The sequence below is a fragment of the Python bivittatus genome, unplaced genomic scaffold, assembly GCF_059951505.1.
Source record: "Python bivittatus isolate LINGU-HERP-01145 unplaced genomic scaffold, Pbiv_v1 ctg000850_np1212, whole genome shotgun sequence".
NCBI classification, from domain to species: domain Eukaryota; kingdom Metazoa; phylum Chordata; class Lepidosauria; order Squamata; family Pythonidae; genus Python; species Python bivittatus.
Window position 1 is genome coordinate 14,895,632 of NW_028277112.1, and position 18,963 is coordinate 14,914,594.

Genomic DNA, 18,963 nt, shown 5'->3' on the forward strand with positions numbered 1-18,963 from the left:
TCTTCCTTCATCTTCTGAGGCTGCCCTGGTCAGTTACATAAGCACCCTGAGTGCAGCCATTAGAAAAATATTGAAGAATTTCGTTCTGTTGAATGTTTTGCATCTCTTGCATACAACTTTGTTCAGATTGTTAGGAACATTATTCATCTAGCCTACATATTTGCTGAAGTTCCTAGTAAATAAATTTGATGACTATATGCATATGAAACAGGAATGGTGCACTGAGTTGATCCTTTGCATAAACTTCATGATGACCTTTGAAGACTTCAGATATTTCAGAAATTATTTTGCTGTTCTTCTTAAAAATATATCACGGTAAAAAGTTGAGGCTGAACTCTTACTTGTTTCTGTCTATAAAGATAGGCTTTAATCTAAATAAAACTCAAGTTAGGGAGCATTGGTTATTTATGGCCATACAGTACCCTTTTTTTTTTAAGTAATGCAATTAGTTAAGTTAGGAAAGTTCCTTCCTCAGAAGGAAATTTCATTAAGTTCAAAGGTGTATACCTCCAAGTACGTGCATCAGATTATAGCCTAATTCTTACATTTATATTTAAACTTTATTTTTATCCAATGCTTTATCTTTCAGTGTCTTTTTCTATATCACAAAGCTCTCTGTGGGAACAGGCCACAAGCTGAGAGCCTAGAAAAAAGGGGATATTGCAGAGTTTATCAAATCAAATCACTGAATGGAATCAATTTACCAAATGGGATTAATAATGTATGAATTGAATCTGATGCTTTTGATTTCTTTTTCTAATGAATTGGAAAACTGAATTGAATCAATTCAAAGTTTTATAAGAAAGGAAAAATTATATTGATTTACCAAATTTTTGGATTGAATTGACCAAATTAGATCAGAGCTGGATTTATACATCACACTAAACAGGAATGACATTGGGTTGATTCTTGCCTCATGCAACGTAGTGTTCTAAGCAAGCCAACCCATAATGGCTTGCTTATCAAACTATGGTTAAACCTGGTTTACTAGTGTGTGAATACAAACATTTGCATTGTAACAGCAAGATCTTTGACTTGAACTTTTGGGGTGAAGAAAGGAAAAAATGCTTGTGTAAATGCAATGTGTAAAAATATTCACATAGGATTATTCACTGTAACTCAAAAATTATGTAGTGGTACTACTTCTATTTATAGTGTCTCAGCCACAGTCTGAATAGTATATTCAACTAAAATCAGGCCTAATTCTTAAGTCTCAAATTCAGTTTTGTTTTTACATACTTTCTTTTGGATTCTCTGAGCTCAGGAAGATCTGCACCGAACTGTACATCACAAGTGTTGCAGACATTTTGCAATGTGTTTCAGCCAAGTTTCATAAGTGCAATGATCCAGAAGTGAGGGTTGCCTTGCCATATTTATAATCTGTGTGGGATTTGAATTTTATGGGGTGGGTTGGTTAGTGATTGAATGCTTCTTGGGAAGCAACCATTGCTTAGTGGTTGAACCTGGTGTTACCTCTGTTTTGATTAGTCTACCTTGTCAGTTGTGAATGTTTACATCTTGTATTTGATTAGGTGATAAATCATGTCTAGTTCTTTGTTCTATTGATGGTTCTTTTATTTGATGCCAGACTTTCAGAAACTCTCTGGCTGTTCTGCTATTTACTTGGTCAATTGTTTCTGTATGTTCCCAGTTAAAAAACAGCAAAACACCTGAAGCACTCATGATCTACACGTTGGTGCAGATCTTCCTGAACCTGGAGAACCCCCCAAAAAGTATGTATACAGAGCCTGGGCTATCATTATTTCAAGAGTTTTTTTTCCCCTTAAATCCTCACCAGCATGCACCTGAAGATGGAAAGCAAAGGGGCAATATTAAATAAGAATGGTAGAAAGGAGCAGGGGAACAGGCGAATGCCTAAAAATGCTATTGGAAAGTAGAAGGTTTTACACAAGACACTACCCATGGTGAAGTTAGTCATGGTTTCTTTGGTTTATTTCCTGGGATGCTACTGAACTACAAGCTAGCACAATGGCTGGTTAGAAATTAGAAATTGTTGTATCACATGATAAAACTGTGCATAATAAAATTCTGGATAACTGTAGGAATTAATACCACCTAAAAGTTGATTATTTCTCAAAACATCAGATAATTTTAACGTGTTTTTTCTGAAATAGAAACACTCTTAGTACAAAGTTCTTAAAGGTCAATAGGTAGTCATAAAACAAAAATAACAATGACTGTACAATAACACAATATTTCCTGTTACACGTATAACTTTTTAAATGAGTGATCTAAGTTCTTATTCCACTGAGCCTTTTATCTGTCTTAAATTCTTATCTACTAAATGGGCTTACTTTTTAATATTCTATTCTGTAATGTTTTTCCAAAACCCAGAATTAAAAAAAAATATTTTCAACTATTCTTTGGGATGCTTTCAAACTTCTATATTATTTTTTTCCCCTAAATGATGGTAGATTAGATCAAGCATGCCTACTACTTTTCTTATATTCTAAAGATACAACATTTTGGCTAAATAAGCCTACCTACAGGGCTCAGGACTTTTGGTAATAGGCTATTTAGTAAGTTGTTGAATAAATATAGGAAAAATTATTAGCAGTAGCACAGACCTTTTTGAAATGTTCTTGCAAGGTCTGTGCAAGATCATTTTCATTACCTGTCACAGTTTGGATGGGGTTTATATATGCAACCTTTGGGATGTGGTAAAAAGAACTTTAGGTTTAAAATTTTTATATTTGTGCAAGAACTGTTAAATTTGTCAAACTCTGAAATCCAAGCATCACTGAAAGTTTTATATCAACTACTGCATAGACTCCAAGGCAATTTAAGCACAGTGAAATTAATTAAGTAGCAATTTGTGTTAACCAAGCTATGGATTGGCTTAAAAAATTAACCACATTGATTCAGCCTATGGGTTTAGACCAGTCCTACACCTATTTTCTGAATACCCTTACAGCTTGATTTATTTGATTTTAGGAATTTTTTAAAACTACACTCAGGATACAAGAACACAATATGACATTTCAATGAAATCTTGATATAATGGACTTTGTAAGTAATGGACCAAATTTCCACAGCAACTGACATCATTTGTGCTGTGATGTCATTATACAAATAACATAATGAGGTAAATGAGCCATTATTTAATGAGTCCATTAAAATCAAATTTTATTTGATTTGTGAGGTGGGAGAAAAAGGATAAATGTTTCCCTAGGATGTCATTCCCAGAAGCTAGCTGAATCCAAACTTGATTTGATATTGTACATGTGTTCTCGCCGTTGTTTGGTGTAAATGTTAGCTTCTCCTTTCTGCAGTCGCCGTCTGAAAGCAGCTTTTTGTTGCTTATTTAGTTGGCGCTTTACCTTCTGTTTTACCAGTTCCTGAAATAATAAGTTTTATAAAAACATTAGCCTAGCTTGCAATTAAATAATATCAAAATTCAATTTACATGTTACCCTATTTCAATCAACATCAAATTTCTAGGGAGTACTGAATATTAGTTTTTCTTGATGTCTGCGAATACCTGCAAAAGGTTTTTAAAAAAATAACCAATGTACTTAAGAATAAGCAAGTCATGCAAAAAGAAGCAACACGCTTTAGATGTGTTTGAGTTTTGAGATTGTCTGGAAGAATAACAGACCCTCTTGTGGTTGTGCCCAGCAATGGATGCCTGACAAAGTACACATATAAATTAGAAGCTGCATTCTGAAACTTGATTTCACTAAATAGGATGAAAATTTCCCCTTCATTCAACAATAGAAAATAATTTAATGAGCACAGCTACAATACTTAAATTTTAGATTGGCTAGAACTACATATGAAAAAGGAGAATCTGGTATTAGCAAGAACGTGATGAAATGCTAAGAGTGCTGCATTTTGTCTTGGGGTTCAAATTCCCACTTAATTATGAAGTTCCCTGGAAGATTTTGCACCAAACATATTGCAAGTTTATAAGACAAGGAGGCAACCCTCAATGAGATTGCTCTGAGCTATTTCAAAGGAGAAAGGGGTATTTTTAAAAAGGAAGCCAAAAAGATACAATTAGCATTGATACAAAACATTAGAGATCTGTACAGAATGACCAGCCAACTAAGCTATGTGAATATTTAAGAAAAGTTGAAGCCTTTGCTAAATGGAGGTATAATCAGAAAATTTAGACTTATATCCCACATGGGTATGATAAAAAGATACTTTATCATCATTGGGTCAAATTTATCTCAAGAGAGAGTTTTCCACACTCTGAAGGGAAGACTAAAAGAAGGAATTCCAGTAATCATAATCAAGGAAAAGAAGGATGTTCCAGAGAACTGGATTATACCCTCTGCCTTTAATATATTCACTTTTCTTCCATCCCCAATATAAACATTTCTTGAAGTTTTCTCACTGCAGGCTGCAGTTTAGCATCACACACAATTATATCTGATTGTAAACTGCTAGGAAGTTCCACAGGACTTAGAAATCCAGTAAGCATTATGTTCTCTCTTTCTCTCTTTAGACTTCAGTTTCATTTTTCTTATACTCTTTTTCTTTCAAAATAATACCAGTTATTTTCCCCAACTTGCTTTGCACCTCAGGATTCTTCAGGGAAGGAGTTCTATCATGATGCTCTTCTTTTAATTATTTTACCACCAGCAACTTATCAGGAATTTAAAGAATTTAGAAGACAAAGATGTTATTGTTTTCTGTCCATCTCTTTTGTTGAGTGATCTCTGGATTCCAAGAGACAATTGTTTTGGCCTTTCAAACTGCACTCTTAAGATCTCTTATATTTTTCAAGGCAATGAAAGCTCCTTTGTCAAGAAGTTTGCTTTCAATCTTGTTGACGGGGGATAGGGGTGGGGGGTAGAGGTACACAACGTCATGTTGGCCACCCGCCAAAACAAAGGAGGAACTCATTCCTCCCCATCTCTGCTAGTTTGGAAAGCCATGCTGACAAACTTATTTAGGCATAGAAGGGGGCTAGTAATGGCCTTTTCTTATTTCTATAAACTACTAAAAATGTTGAAACTGTGAAGATGCATGTACTGGAATTAACAAATAAGGATGTTGTATGACTTGTTTAAAAAGAAAATTAAGTATTAATCCTCAAAATCCATGCTTGCTTTAGCTTTTTTTGTATTTTACATTTCAAGGTGCTCAGTATATTATGTGTCCACCTGAAGGCACTATAGCATAAGCAAAGTACAATTTAATAAAACCATGCAGAAAGCAGAAACAAAGATTTGTAGAATTACATTTTTCATATTTCTGGAGATGTATTTTATTTTGTTGTATACAGTATGTAAAGTAAACCACTGTACTTGTATGCAGCAGTTACTAAGACATTAGGATCGTTACATCATGCAAAATTATCCTGGAGCAACAGAAAATGAATAAATTGCTTGAAAATAATTTTACCTTAGTTCTAACCTTCAGGATAAAAATAACTAGAAAACCTCAACATCCCATCAACACCTTAAGGGTCGAGCTTTCAAAAGAAGTATCTGTGCTAGATTCAATTAGAAGTTATTTCTGTGTCATTCAAAATGAGTATCATTAAGAGCTTTGGATACATTGAGCTTGGAATATTGCAGAAAAAGTGATTATATCTGTACCAAATTCTGTAGGTTGACTCAACAGGCATTTGTCAGCTCTGAGCTTTTGAACCCATTTGTACTGATGGAGTGGTGTGACTGGACAAACATCTGCATATGGTCTAATCTTAATCTGTTCTTTAAAAATTGAATTATAACAATAGATGTAAATATAGTATTACTATTTTGATATTGTAGAAAAGTAATGAAAAAGTGAAATTTTCATCATATTGTATTATTGGTTGTTTCTTTTTTATTATTTCTGGTGTTATTTTTTTTTCTTTTTAGCTTGTACTGTTCAGTTTTTTCAGGTACATAGCTTTTTCTTTAACAGTTTAAAATGAAATGTAGAAGTTTAGTTCTTAACTGTTCTTGTTTAGTACTTAATTGTTCTAAGAATTCAATAAAATCATTTAAAAAACAATAAGGTGTTTAAATGATCAAGGCTTAAGAATAAAGAAGCAGAATATTCAGGATTCCCTTAAACAAATTGGCTTTATCCATTACCTGGACTGATGACAATAGCTTAAAAAAATATTTCCCAAAATAAAAAACATTTACATTTCCCAATAAGGATCTACTGCATATGAAATTGTACTGTACAAATGTTATTGAATCTGGAATCAGACTTAGCAGTAGATGATTGAGGGAGGTGCGGGTGGGGAGGCATGATCCTGAACCCATTAAGTAAAAACTTACAGGAGGAATTGTTGAGTGGCTTGCAGTACTCTGTATTGAAGTCACACTAGTAGTTCTTGTCCTGTGCTGATTGACATGAAACAGGCTCTCTTCATCCCTGAAGCAAGAAATATTTTTTTAGTCATCCATTTTTAAACCAAGTTCTACTAAGCAGCTTTTCCAATGCAAACGAACTGGAACTGACATTCACAAAGGCTGTTTCCACAGTACCAATTCTGATAATGGACATAATACACCATGGAATTCACTCCCAAAACCTGCTAAAGGAATGGAGGTTGTTCTTTGGGTTCCTTAAAGTCATCTGGTTTATTTAGTATAAGTGTTATTCATACCTGCCCTCCCAATGTTCTTACATGTATTGTTTTTAATTGCTTGTGAACTGGCAGATTGACCTATTCTGACCCCTTCATTGTACAGCTATCCAAGTATCTGCCCTTTGTCTTGCCAACCATGCTGCGTATTCATCTCCACTACAGGCATTATTTGGATATGGTAGCCTGTGTTGGAGAACCCACTTCTCTATATAAGATGAACAAACTGATAAATACTCAGTAAAGTTTTTTGTAAGGATTTTCCAGGTATGCAGAACAAATGCTAAAAAGCTGAAACAAATAGTTAACATCGGATGGCATAAAGCAACACAGGGAGCTTGTGGCCCACCTGCAGTCTCCTTGCCTGCATTTCTGCAGACCTTGGAAATGTTCAAATGTCTACATTTAGCCACAAGAAACTTCTGGTAGTGTTTTTAAAACTTTTTTTTAAAAAAATAAGAACATAAATATATGTGGGTTCTACTAGGTTCAACACATTTATTTTGTGCTTAGCTCCTTCCTTCCACAAACCCGGATGTCACATCTTTTGTGGTTCTCAGAAATAAGAAGCAAGTAACAGTTCAGGTGAAAATAAAAGGATCCTTGTTCCTCCATCATGAAGTGATCAAATACAAACTGCCATAAAACAACCATATATATTAATGGGAAGTCTGCAAAGTTTTAATATTTCTACATCAGGGTCAGTTATGAAAGTGACACAATCTGGCAATTTTGTAGGCTGCCAATTGGTATTAAAATGTAAACTAGTTAAAATGAAGTTCATAGTATATGCCAACATTTGAAACAAACTCACAATTAAAAAAAACACTATCTGCAAAGATTACATGCTTAATACTTGAGAGGAGCTCACCTTTTGGAAAGGAAAAACAAAGAAACAATATATGGAAAGCTTCTAAATGATCAGTATAGATCTGTACCTGAAAGGTCTAAATTCTCTGTTTAATGTAGATAAGTCAACCAGACCAGGGCATTCATTTTCATATTCTTTGTCAGCAGCGTCTTCTTCATGACCCGCTTGATCTTCCAACTGGGTGGAATTTTCGATGTTCTTTTTATCACCAGAAAAATCAATGGCAGAGCTTTCAGGGTCAGACTCCTCTTCAGTCATAATAATGTGTCCTTCAACCTGCTGTAAGGCACAGCTGAATCCCTGCAAATCTAAACTGTCTTCACTTTCACCTACACTCTCTTCCTCAGTGGTTTGCAACAAAGCTTCTGAAGCTTCTTTTATCTCATCTATGAAGTTTCCATCAGTCATTTGATCTATGCCGTTACATGAAGCTCTCTCTCCTTCTGGATCATGCACATCAGAAAAAGTCTCAGTTTTAAGGCTCTCATATTGAGGGCAATCCAAGTAAAGTAGTCCATCATTTTCCTGCATTTCTTTGGTGTAACCGCTGGCTGAAATTTCAACATCAAGACAACACTCTTTCCTGGTAATGTTGAAAGAAAGTTAATCATAAATCATTGGCAGTTTTCCAACCCACAGAACAGGACAAATGCTTCTCAAGTAATGCTCAAATCATGATATTAAAAATTCAAGCAAACACTGCTTGTTTATAATCTGCCAGTGCTTCCCAAAAGGATGCAGAGGAGGAAGAGAAAAGAATTGCAATCTTGAGATGGGATTTTAGAAACTACTAAAAGAATGATTAGTTGTATATTGTGAATGGACTCAATGTTTTATTTTTTAAAAAATGGGAGGAAGGGAAGATGTGTCTTTAAAAAAAGAGATAATGATTATAAAGAAAAACAGAGGGAGATTTCCATTTAGATCAACAAAAAGTCTGAATATAAGTCCAAGTGATAGTAGGAACTGGAAATAAATGGGAACAATGGGTTCAGCTCAGTAAGAAAGAAGCAGACAGGGCCAGACTTAGCCCTCTGGAGCTAAAGCTTTTTAGCTTTTTAGCTAAAGCTTTTTAGCCTTAGCCCTGCAGAGTTAAAGCTTTGCAAAAAGCTCCTGGAGCACAGTGCGCCAAAAAGCAATCTACCCTCAGAAAATGGAAAGGAGAGGGTCAAAGGGGGCTGCGAGGCCCGGTCTCCCCATCTATCACAGCTAGAGGGCCAAAGTTCCCGGGAGCGGCCATTGTACCTGCAGGGGAAGACCAAAAAAAAAAAAAAAAGAAGGAGAGGGAGGGAAGAAGGGGTGCATCCCCCCCCCCCCGCAGAGCAAAACAAAAACCCAGCCCAGCCCCGGCCCCAGTCAGGAGCTTTTTGCAAAGGGGCCTTTTAGCACACTGCTGCTAAGGTGCTGCTTTGGTTTTTTTTTTTCTTTTCTTTGCAGTGCGAAGCAAAAGCTCAGCCCAGCCCCACCCCAGAGCTTTTTGCAAGGAGGCTTTTTGCAAAGGGGCCTTTTGGAGCAAGAAGATGGCGAAGGTCAGCTGGGGCGGCAGAACACAGGGCAGCAGGGGACCAAGAGGGCAGAGATCAGGGGGGATAGGCGGGTGGGGGAGTTGAAGCGGCCCTGCAGTTGTGTGAGTGGGCTGCCAGGCGCCCGAATATTGATCACATGACCGTGGGGGTGCTGCAATGGCTAAAACTTTGGGCACCAGTCATAAGTCCATTTTTTCAGCATAGTGTAATTTCAAATTGTTGCTGAATGAATGATCGTTAAGTGAGGACTGCCTGAACTTAAATTTTAATATGGCAAATATCCCCACGGGGGAAATAAGTACTACTATGATAGTACTTGTATGTTATGAACTCAATGTGTACTATGGAAGAAGACTCAGAAGAATGAAATACATATTCATGTCTAAACATACCATACAGCTTACCTAACATCCTTGAAAGTTGGATATAGTTCACTTTCATAGCTGAAGCGCTTCATGAAGAAATCACGGATACATTTCACATCTCTGTCAAAATACCTGAATCAAAATATTAATAAAAGATTCCTATTTCTATCTTGCCACAATCGAAAAGACTCTTGGTGGCTTACTTAGAGTATTAAAAAAACTAATTAAAACATCAATTGTACAAACTTCACAATAAGACCAATAAAACCAACCATCAAACCCAAATATGAAAATAGAAATTCAAGATGGTATTATAAAATTAGAAAAAGCTTTCAGAAACTGCTCCAAAACAATTCAGATTAACCTTTAGAATATCAAGTTACAAAGAGTAATTACTTAAACTTCCTCAGAATAAATTATTTTATATAGTGGCTGATGCATAATGGACTTTGGTTTTAGTTTACCATGATTCTAATTTATTGGCTTGTAAGCTATCGGTTAGGGCTTAGTGTTGTGTGAAAAAGCCATCATTGTTCAGCAAAGCTTAGTTGAAATAATCCAAGGTTTAGTGTGAAATTTAAACCTAAGCACCTTTGTTGAGCCACGCACTGTTAACACGGAGGAGTTACTCACCATTCAGCATTGGGGTGAGAGGTTGACACCATCTGTGGGAAATCAATCATCGTAACCTGGTCTTTATTATCCAACATGAGATTGAATTCATTAAAATCACCATGGATCAAGCCATGGTTGGCAAGTTTTACAATTAATTCCATTAACTCATTATATAGGGAGGCAGGGTCTTCAAGATGATGTACCTGACATCTACATAAAAAATTAAGAACACAAGATAGCTCTATTTAGTTATAAACTAAACCAGGACGAAAACAATACCACATTAGCCTGAATAGAAATTGCCTGAAGAGGAAAAAAATACTCACTACAACTACAAAGGAAAACAGAAAACAGAAAAAATTATAAACTCAGACAAAATCATATGCAGTGCCCAGTTTCCCTGCCATGTCAACTCAAGGTTGAAATAAATCCTAGACATTATACCACTCCCAGCAAGAAATAAATATAAATGTATGTGTAATTATGTGTGTGTGTGTGGTATGTGTAGGTGTAGGTACACATGTACATACACCTGTCAGAAACTCCACATCACAGCAAAGTCAGGACAAAAAAAAGTTGAATTAACAGATAATAACAAAGGATGAAAATATATTGCCTGAAAAATAAGGTAGCACATTTATACAATATTTATACAATTGAGTCACACCTGCATGTAGCAACCATTTTCTTTCACAAAACTTTTCCAACACATGAAAACACAGAAGTGCAAAATATTCCTCTCCCTCCTTCCAAAACAAAAAGCAAAAAAGGAGAAGGGAAGTCTTGAATGGAATATTTCAGGACTCTGCACAGTTCAACATATGGATGAAGGGTTAGAAGATATGATAACTATATTTGCAGACACAAAGATAGGGGAAGATAGCAACCATCTCAGAGGACAATTACAAGATTCAGGAAGATTCTGACAAGCTGTAACATGGGCAAAAAACAGGCAATATGAATTTCAACAGAGACAAATGTAAAGCAAAAAATTAAAGATGTAAATATAGTATGGGAGGAACATACTGGGCAGCAGCATATGCAGAAAGGATCTAAATGTCTGGTGGATCACAAGCTGAGCATAAACTTATAGTGTGATGCAGAAAAAGCAAAGGAATTCCTGGATCACATTAGTAGAAGTAAAGCATCAAGATCAAAAGAAGTCATTATTCCTCTCTATTCTTATTGGTCAGACCTCACCTAGAATATTGTGCCATTTCTGGGTATTGCCTTTTAGGAAGGACACTAACAAGCTGGTGTTTTCAAAGGAAAGCAACCAAGATGATAAAGTGTCAGAGGAAAGTTCGGAAGTGTTAGATAACTTTAGCCAGATAAATATAGAGACACATGATAGCTACCTTCAAGTATCTGAAGGGCTGCCAGAAGATGGAGCAGAATTGTTCAGTTATTCCAGAAGACAGACAAAAAACGATGGGTTTAAGTTCTAATGAATGAGATTACAGTTGGGTATCACCAAAAAAAAAAAAAAAAAGCCTAATGGTAATAGAACAGATTAGGTTGGGAGATCATACATTCTCTTTTGCTGGAGGTATTATAGAGGCTGCATGGCCATCTGATGGGTAAACATTAGAAGCCGATTCTTGCACTGGGCAGGGTGATAAATTAGGTGATCATCAGTGTTTGCTTTCTGTTCACAAGCTGGCTGTCTACTGCTATGGTTTTCTGTATGGCCAAGTTTTACTAATGTGTTTAAAAATTATTTCCTGTAAATAGCACGTTTATTGTTTCCTTTCTTTCCTATGTATCTTTTCATTTTTCTTTAAAAAATAAAAACAAGCCTGAAAGTTTTAAAGTAGTACTGATCACCTGCTGATATTTATATTTTCATTAAAATTAGCTCTTACACACTGGATTTATATTGCTGGTATTACAGGCTATCAGGTCATCCATACTGAAACCTCATACAGACAAATCATTCAACTATGTTGAAATCTCTTATGTGAACTAGGTTTGGGACATTATTAAGTGCTAGGGAATGTTCTTTTTATTACAATCCAATAATCAAGTTTTAATTGGAAAGTTATCCTTTTTCTGATCAGGCAGCTAGCTCTGGACACCTATCATGTCATTTTATAATTGTGTTGTGTTGATCTCAAGTGTGCCTGATTAAATTTTGATCAAGGAATAAAAATGAAGAAATGATTGGATGTTAATGTCAACTATACAAATGCATGTAATGCTTCTGTTTGCAAACTTTAGTTACTGTATGTTGTTAAAAAATGACAACTCCAGGCAACAATATAAAACTAGGAGTAAGCGTTACACAACTTTAATTCCTACAGTTATATTACTCTGCTAATTAAAACAATTTGCATCTGAATGAAAGCCCATAAATATACAAAGCAGTGGTCACAGTACAGTTTGAGAACATAGGATATAACTAAAGCAATTTCGATACCATATAAGCTACAGGCAGGAATACTTATTTTTAAACACTTGCATGCATTAGCTGTTTTACCAAAAAAAGAAAAAAAATAGCAAAAAAAATTATGCTGCTGGTGGTGGCAGCCATGCTAGCAAAACAGCTTTAAATAAAACATGAATGGAAAAGAAAAATAAACAAAAATAGTGGCATTGGCTGGAGGCACAATGTCTTTGACAGCATCATTTGAAAAAGAAAAGGCCAATGGCTTAGTACTAAAAGGAAATTACTACTAGCACAATGCTTGGTATACTGTCAATTCACTTTGAACATCTTTCAGAGAAGTTAAACAGGGCTTCTTGAAATAATTCACTGCTTTGTTAAGAAGTTTGTTTTATTATATGCTTTAGTATTTAGTTATATTGACTATGTGCATCAAATTGATGTCAACTCTTAGCAGCCATTTAGGCAGACCTTCTCCAGGAACATCTGTGCCTTCAGGTCTTTCAGTGATGCAATCAAGTCAAGCCATTTGGCAGCCATCTCTTAAACTAATGAACTATGCAGGGATTTAAAAGTTTAAAGAACAGAATGCTGGGGAACTGGGCATTACTTCTCCTTTTAGTCTTTTTTCCCCCATAAATATAAGTAAATAAATCCTGCTGCCAGTGTCTAGACTACTCCCAGTATGTTGCAGCTGAGAAGAGGACAGGAACAGACCCATCTCTTCTTCTATCAAAAATCAACAAGATGAAAGTCTGTCAGAAAGGAGGATCAAGTTCTTCCTCTTCTTGTGAAAATGTCAGCTTTCACTGGAGGAAGAAACAGTTTTGCTGTTTAGCTCATCCTACATCTATAGGAACTGATAAAGTGTTTAAGATCCAATATGATAAATTGCTTTACCTCACTCCTATTAGTGATGTAATAGTTTTCTATGTTTTTTAGAAATTATTTTGGGAGCAAAGCCTGAGTAAACTGTATGAGCACTTTCCTTAATCATTTTACAGTATATATCATCTTAAAAGAAAGTACTTTGTATCATTTTTTAAAAAATAAAAAATAGAACATGCCAGAAAAAAACACAATTTTTGTTTTCCCAAACTTCCACATTTTTAGTAGAAGCGTACCATAAAGTATGGGGAAAAGAGCCACCTACACCTAATATACTATCTAGCTGGAGGACTAGCAGTAATAAAAAATGGTAGTAATTCTTTAGAGTAAATGAAGACAGTTCACATGTAATTGAACTGACATATTTTGGCTTAATCGCTTCTGAACTGTGTCCTGAAGAGAACTATTTGCGTCTTTTTTCAAACAGCAGTGTCTGGCAGTTTATCAATTTACACCAATGGAAGTGAAGGAGCCTTAATAGGTCTGTGCCAGGCAAGTATTGATACTTACAGTGGGTAACCATTGACAAGTTCCATTACTACTGCATGTCTGTTGTAGTCATATGGTTTTGGAACAGGAAACTTTCTGTCATGCAAAGCCTGGTCAAGGGAGGAAATTACAACCAAAGAAACACACACAGAGAACATGAATAAATAAATCTGAAGGATAAATAATGTGTTAATGTTAACGTTTGATAATGAATGGCCAAAACAAACTTGTACCAGTCCAAATGAAGCACAAATATAGGAGCAGCGCTGCTATATCAGGCCAAAGATCCATCTCATTTTTTAACATGGCCACTCCAAAAGCTCAGTGAAGTTGACAGGCATCAAACTGAAGGAAACTTCTGGACCTGCCCTTCAACAAATGATATTAAAACAGACTACCATATAAACTGGTGGATAAGCTGAGAATTTTAGGTGCCAAAATACACCCCCCAAATTGGGTTCAGCTAATCTGCAGATGGGTTTATCCGCGAGTATATATGGTATATATGGGTATTTTATACTTTTAAAAAGTATAAAATACCCATATATCCCATATATACCTGCGGATAAGCTCATCCGCAAATTTTTAACCAAAATAGCATGAAAAATGCAGGTCGACTTATCTGTGGGTGGTACGTTTTCATGGTATTTTTATTAAAAAATCAACTTATCCGTGGATGGGCATATCCGTGAGTATATTTATTTATTTATTTATTAAACTTGTCCCCACCCATCTCCCCCCAATGGGGGACTCTAGGCGGCTTACAACATATTAAAACAATAAATAAATATACAGTTAAAATTTATAAAAGGACACATTTACAAAGAATAAAGGGAAAAGGAAAAATCCAGGAGGCCGACGGAAGCAACACTAGACCTCTAGGGGGCTAGCCAACCCCATATCTGATGACCTCCCTCCCCACCCCAGGCCAGATGGCAGAACCAGTTCTTCAAGTCCTTCTGAAAGGCCGGGAGTGAGGGGGCCTGTCTCACCTCCGGGGGCAAGATGTTCCAAAGGGCGGGGGTTACAGCAGAGAAGGCCTGCCTTCTGGACCCCACCAGAGTTCTTTTGCCGAGGGGGTCCGGAGCATGCCCTTTCTGTGTGATAAGGTGGAACAGGTTGAAATTGTGGGGGACATATACAGTATCTTTAAATATGGTATTTCCATTTAAACATCATAATTAGTAGCCATTACTAGCCACAACATCCAATAATTTGTCTGATCCCTTTTCAAAGATGTCTACCGTGTCCTGTGGCAGCAAATTTGTAAGCTGTTTTTCTTTATTGCATGCCTCATTTTTCTGATCTGAATGATCCCAAGATCTATGGTTATATCATAGGGGGAAACTGTTTCTTTATTAACGTCCACAAAGTGTTCTAAAACCTATCGTGTCTCCCCTTAGTATTTTTTATTTCTGTCGGTCAATGAACAGCCCTAGAAAGAGCATGGCAGGCCTCTTCACCAAAGGTGTTACCCCTCCCTGAACACCCCATTCATGTGATGTGAGTCCTGGACTCTACTGAAGGCATATCAAACAACTGGACAAATTTGACATGCATGCTCTCCCCTCCATCCTTGGCATTTGTTGGCAAGACCATGTCTCCAACCTGGAGGTCTTGGATCATGCAGAGTCCACCAGCATTGAGTCCCTGATTATCAGAGCCCAGATGCCGTGAGTGAGACACGTCAACAGAATGGATGACCACCATATGCCTCGCCAGTTGCTCTATAGTGTACTGGAATCTGGGAAGACACCTTGAGGTCGACTATGCAAGCGCTACAAAGACGCTGTGAAAGACGCTGTGAAAGAAACCCTTTACCCTTTATCCAGCCAAGGGAAGTAGAAGCTGCAGTTGCTAATAGAACACACTGGCGAGCCTGTGCTATGAGGCATCCACTGGCTTTGAAGACAGGCGCTGCCAAAAACTGATAGAAAGCTGAGTGGCATCACAGAATAACACCCACAGTTATCAAAACAATGGACTTCCAATGCCCCCATGGTACTAGACTCTACACTTCCAGACTGAGACTGTACTGCTACCTCTGTGTCCACAGATAAACTGCACAACAGCGTGTCTTCTTCGAAGCCAAAGGACTACCATATATCACGAGGAATGCGCTCCAATTTCTATCTTATTTTGGTTGCATTTTCTGCAACTTTCCCTCTGTAGCATTCTTTATGGAAATGGAAGTGGTCAGAACACAACAAAGTATTTCATGCATTTCATATCTATGAAAAAGTATTACAACAATGGAAATTCTAATCTGCAAGTCATGTTTAGTAGCCATTATTATAAAATTGAATTATTACTTTGCTACCATACACAGCGGTAAAATCTATTTTTTTGCCTTTATTTAATAAAACAGAACAAAGGGGAAAAAAACCATAGTAAAAGAAAAAACAAAGGAAAAAAATAAAAGCAATACACCAACTTGGTGGTAAATCTAGTTGTGATTCACAATCATGGATGAGCCAAATGAACTCAAACAATGAGCTCATGATGATTCTTACAAGACTGATCAGGAGCATATCAGGAAAGAAAAATGGCCATTCTAAATCAAACTCATCATTTTAATAAGTGAAAGGGAAGTTATAGGAAGGCAACTGAGACTCGGTTCTATCTTTTACTCAGCTGTAACTGCCTGGGGTCAAGGATCAGGGGTATATAAACCATACCTTCATACAGGCAAATTCCTTCGTTGCAGCAAGACGTGAGAGGTAGAGCCATGACATCTTGTGTCTGTGTTTATGGTAATCACGCTTGTTTTTCAAGTTCCGAAAGGATGTCCTTCCAAGCCTATGCAATTTTAACGCAAGCTGCTCTTCCTTTTCATTTGCAACAGTGTAAATATCTTTAAAACAAAATTTCATTCATACAGCTTTAGATCCTATTCTTACCTATTAAAGAGATTTTAGAATGATGACAATATGTATATGAGTTATATGACACAAATAATATTATCGATCCAGTCAGGCGTTGAAATGAATTGGAGACAGATTATCACTAAACAGATAGGTCCTACAGTCAGCATTTGGAGGGAATTTACCAACAAAAGTTATTAGAATAATTTTCCCACTCTCTTCCTGCCCATTAAACTAATGTTTAAAAATACCTGATTCTTTTCCAACACCCATTTGGTTCCCAACAGAACAGATAACTTCTCGAGAAGTCAGTGTTTTCAAGGCAAGGTAATCATATCCTCCATTAGTTAATCGATAACCTTGGACAGCTGAAAAATTAAAATAAATGTCACAAAAGTGTGCATATGCTAATAACTCACAACTTGATTATCCTTCTGAATGAAGATTTTACCCTGCATTTATATTGGACTATAGTTTCTAACACCTCTAACCATCCAGTTGTTTCTGCTTGACAGAACCTGGAAGGGTCCCACCTATAAGACAGTCATCCTGTGGAACCCCGGAAGCATGTATTCTCTGTAGCTGGGCTTACCCTGTGGAACAGGGTCCCCTCAGAGGTTGATATGACTCCTTTTGTACACTTGTGAAAAGTTGGCTTTTCCAGCAGACCTAGGGATTTGCTGCTTGGTAGTTATTTTGTTTGTTGTAATAGTTTGAGTTGGTCATCCTCCCTGGTGTATAGTATATTATGTCAGTTTCTTGCTATTTTTATTAGTTCTATGGTAATTTCTATTACTTCTAACCCTAATCTGTAAACTGCCTAGCATTACCTGAGTCACTGAGATGATAAGTTTATTTGATACTTTGTATGCCAACAATGATGTTGATTATGGAGTCCTCAGTGCTCTTTGAGCTTGGTTGTTACAACCACCTTGGATGTTGACTATGTTGGGCACTGTAGCTCAATGCAACTGGAGGACATAAAGTTGGGAAAAGCCATTTTAAATCATTGAAAGGATTCAAAGTAGCTTATCTCAGAACAACCTCTTATAACTGTTTATTCAATCCTAAAGAAACCTTATATAAGCACTGTACCTAAGTGAAAAGGGGACTGAATATGTTTGAGATGATGACAAATGCTCTGTTTTCTCTAATTTGTATCATTTGAAATATAGCAGTAAAGGTGCATTACTAATACAATCATTAACCTTTTGTTGGCAGGTGAGCATGTGCACAGACATACAACAACATTTATACTTACTTTTAGTTCGTTCATAAGCTACAAGCCTGTGTTTTGTTAATTCTTTCAGAATTTTGTTACAACCCCCATGTTTAAGACTGGCAATGGAGGCAATCAAACTAGGAGGGACTATTTCATGATTCTTCATGCCCATTTCTACCTATAATAACAAAAAGAAATAATAATAAATCAAAACCCCATTTTGATAAGCCTGACTTCTGGCATCTTGCCTACTCTTTGTGAATCATGCATTTCCTTTAACATTGATAATCTGACAAAAAATAATAAGACTGTTTAGTCGTGAAATGGTATTCTCAAGGCAAATGAATAATAGAACAAATTTTTGGCAGGCCTTAATTCCAGTCCAGATTATCCCAACTCAGTGTCTTCGGAATGCATACAGTCCACACCAACTAATTAGGTTAATTGGAGAAAATAAAAGTCATAGACTGCACGATAGTGAGGAAGACTGGGTTAAAGTTTAATAGCATGTGGCTAAGATTGTAAAAGAAGGGCAAACTGCACTAGAAGGACTCAGAGAACAACGCCAGTATTTTTCTTCCCTTGGCATTTTAGTATTTGGGGAACTCTGCTTTCGGTCATCTCCCAACTGTTACTTTTCAAAGACAGATTTAAGATAAGTCAACATAATCTTACCTACTTTTTTAAAACAAGGGCAGCACATCTTTAAACAGATGTGGAACCCCCAGATATTCTTGAACTCCCAACAATTCCAGCCAGCATGCCCAATATGAAGGATTCTGGAAGTTTAAGAACATCTGGAGGATCATACGCCCCATTCCTGTCCCACCACTTTTACAAGCAGCCATCCTAAATCTCTTTCAGAAGGAGACACGTGGCCCGTCCCGACCAATTCAGATCTCAAACCGCCGCTCGATTATATAAATTGAATCCGCCAACCAAGCCTTACCGCAGTGAGGACCCTAAAGTGATCCCGGGAAAGGTATCGGAGTAAAACTACGTTCAATTTTCCCATGGCGCCGTCCAGATACTCCCCGACAGCACAACGTGAAGCGCCAGCTGAATTTCGCCCAACACGCAAGTCTCGTCTCGTTATTTGGGATACGCATGCGCGCTCCTCTTCCTGTCCGTCGAATGCGCGCGCACAGAAATGCACACGCCTCCTCTCTGCGTTG

The 18,963-nt window shown here is 36.8% G+C and overlaps 1 protein-coding gene across 1 annotated transcript; it reads right to left on the bottom strand.

Annotated features, from left to right (window-relative positions):
• Positions 1–1,926: 1,926 nt before the first annotated feature.
• RIOK2 (RIO kinase 2) lies at positions 1,927–18,909 on the bottom strand. Its single transcript, XM_007430064.4, has 10 exons — positions 18,738–18,909; positions 17,828–17,966; positions 16,818–16,934; positions 16,381–16,556; positions 13,724–13,812; positions 9,958–10,149; positions 9,364–9,456; positions 7,501–8,016; positions 6,252–6,348; positions 1,927–3,359 (listed from the first exon to the last, which is right to left on the bottom strand). Exons 1-10 carry the CDS (start codon positions 18,801–18,803, stop codon positions 3,198–3,200), a joined length of 1,647 nt encoding a protein of 548 aa, XP_007430126.1. The 5' UTR covers positions 18,804–18,909; the 3' UTR covers positions 1,927–3,197.
• Between the last annotated feature and the right edge of the window lie 54 nt (positions 18,910–18,963).

Bases quoted from the DNA above. Each gene is read 5' to 3' on its own strand.
- RIOK2 (XM_007430064.4), bottom strand. From the start codon at position 18,803: ATGGGAAAATTGAACGTAGTTTTACTCCGATACCTTTCCCGGGATCAC. The intron at 16,935-17,827 runs GTAAGTATAAAT...TTAATTTTTCAG, and splicing joins AGCTTATGAACGAACTAAAA to CTGTCCAAGGTTATCGATTA. The intron at 8,017-9,363 runs GTAAGCTGTATG...CAACATTACCAG, and splicing joins CCAACTTTCAAGGATGTTAG to GAAAGAGTGTTGTCTTGATG.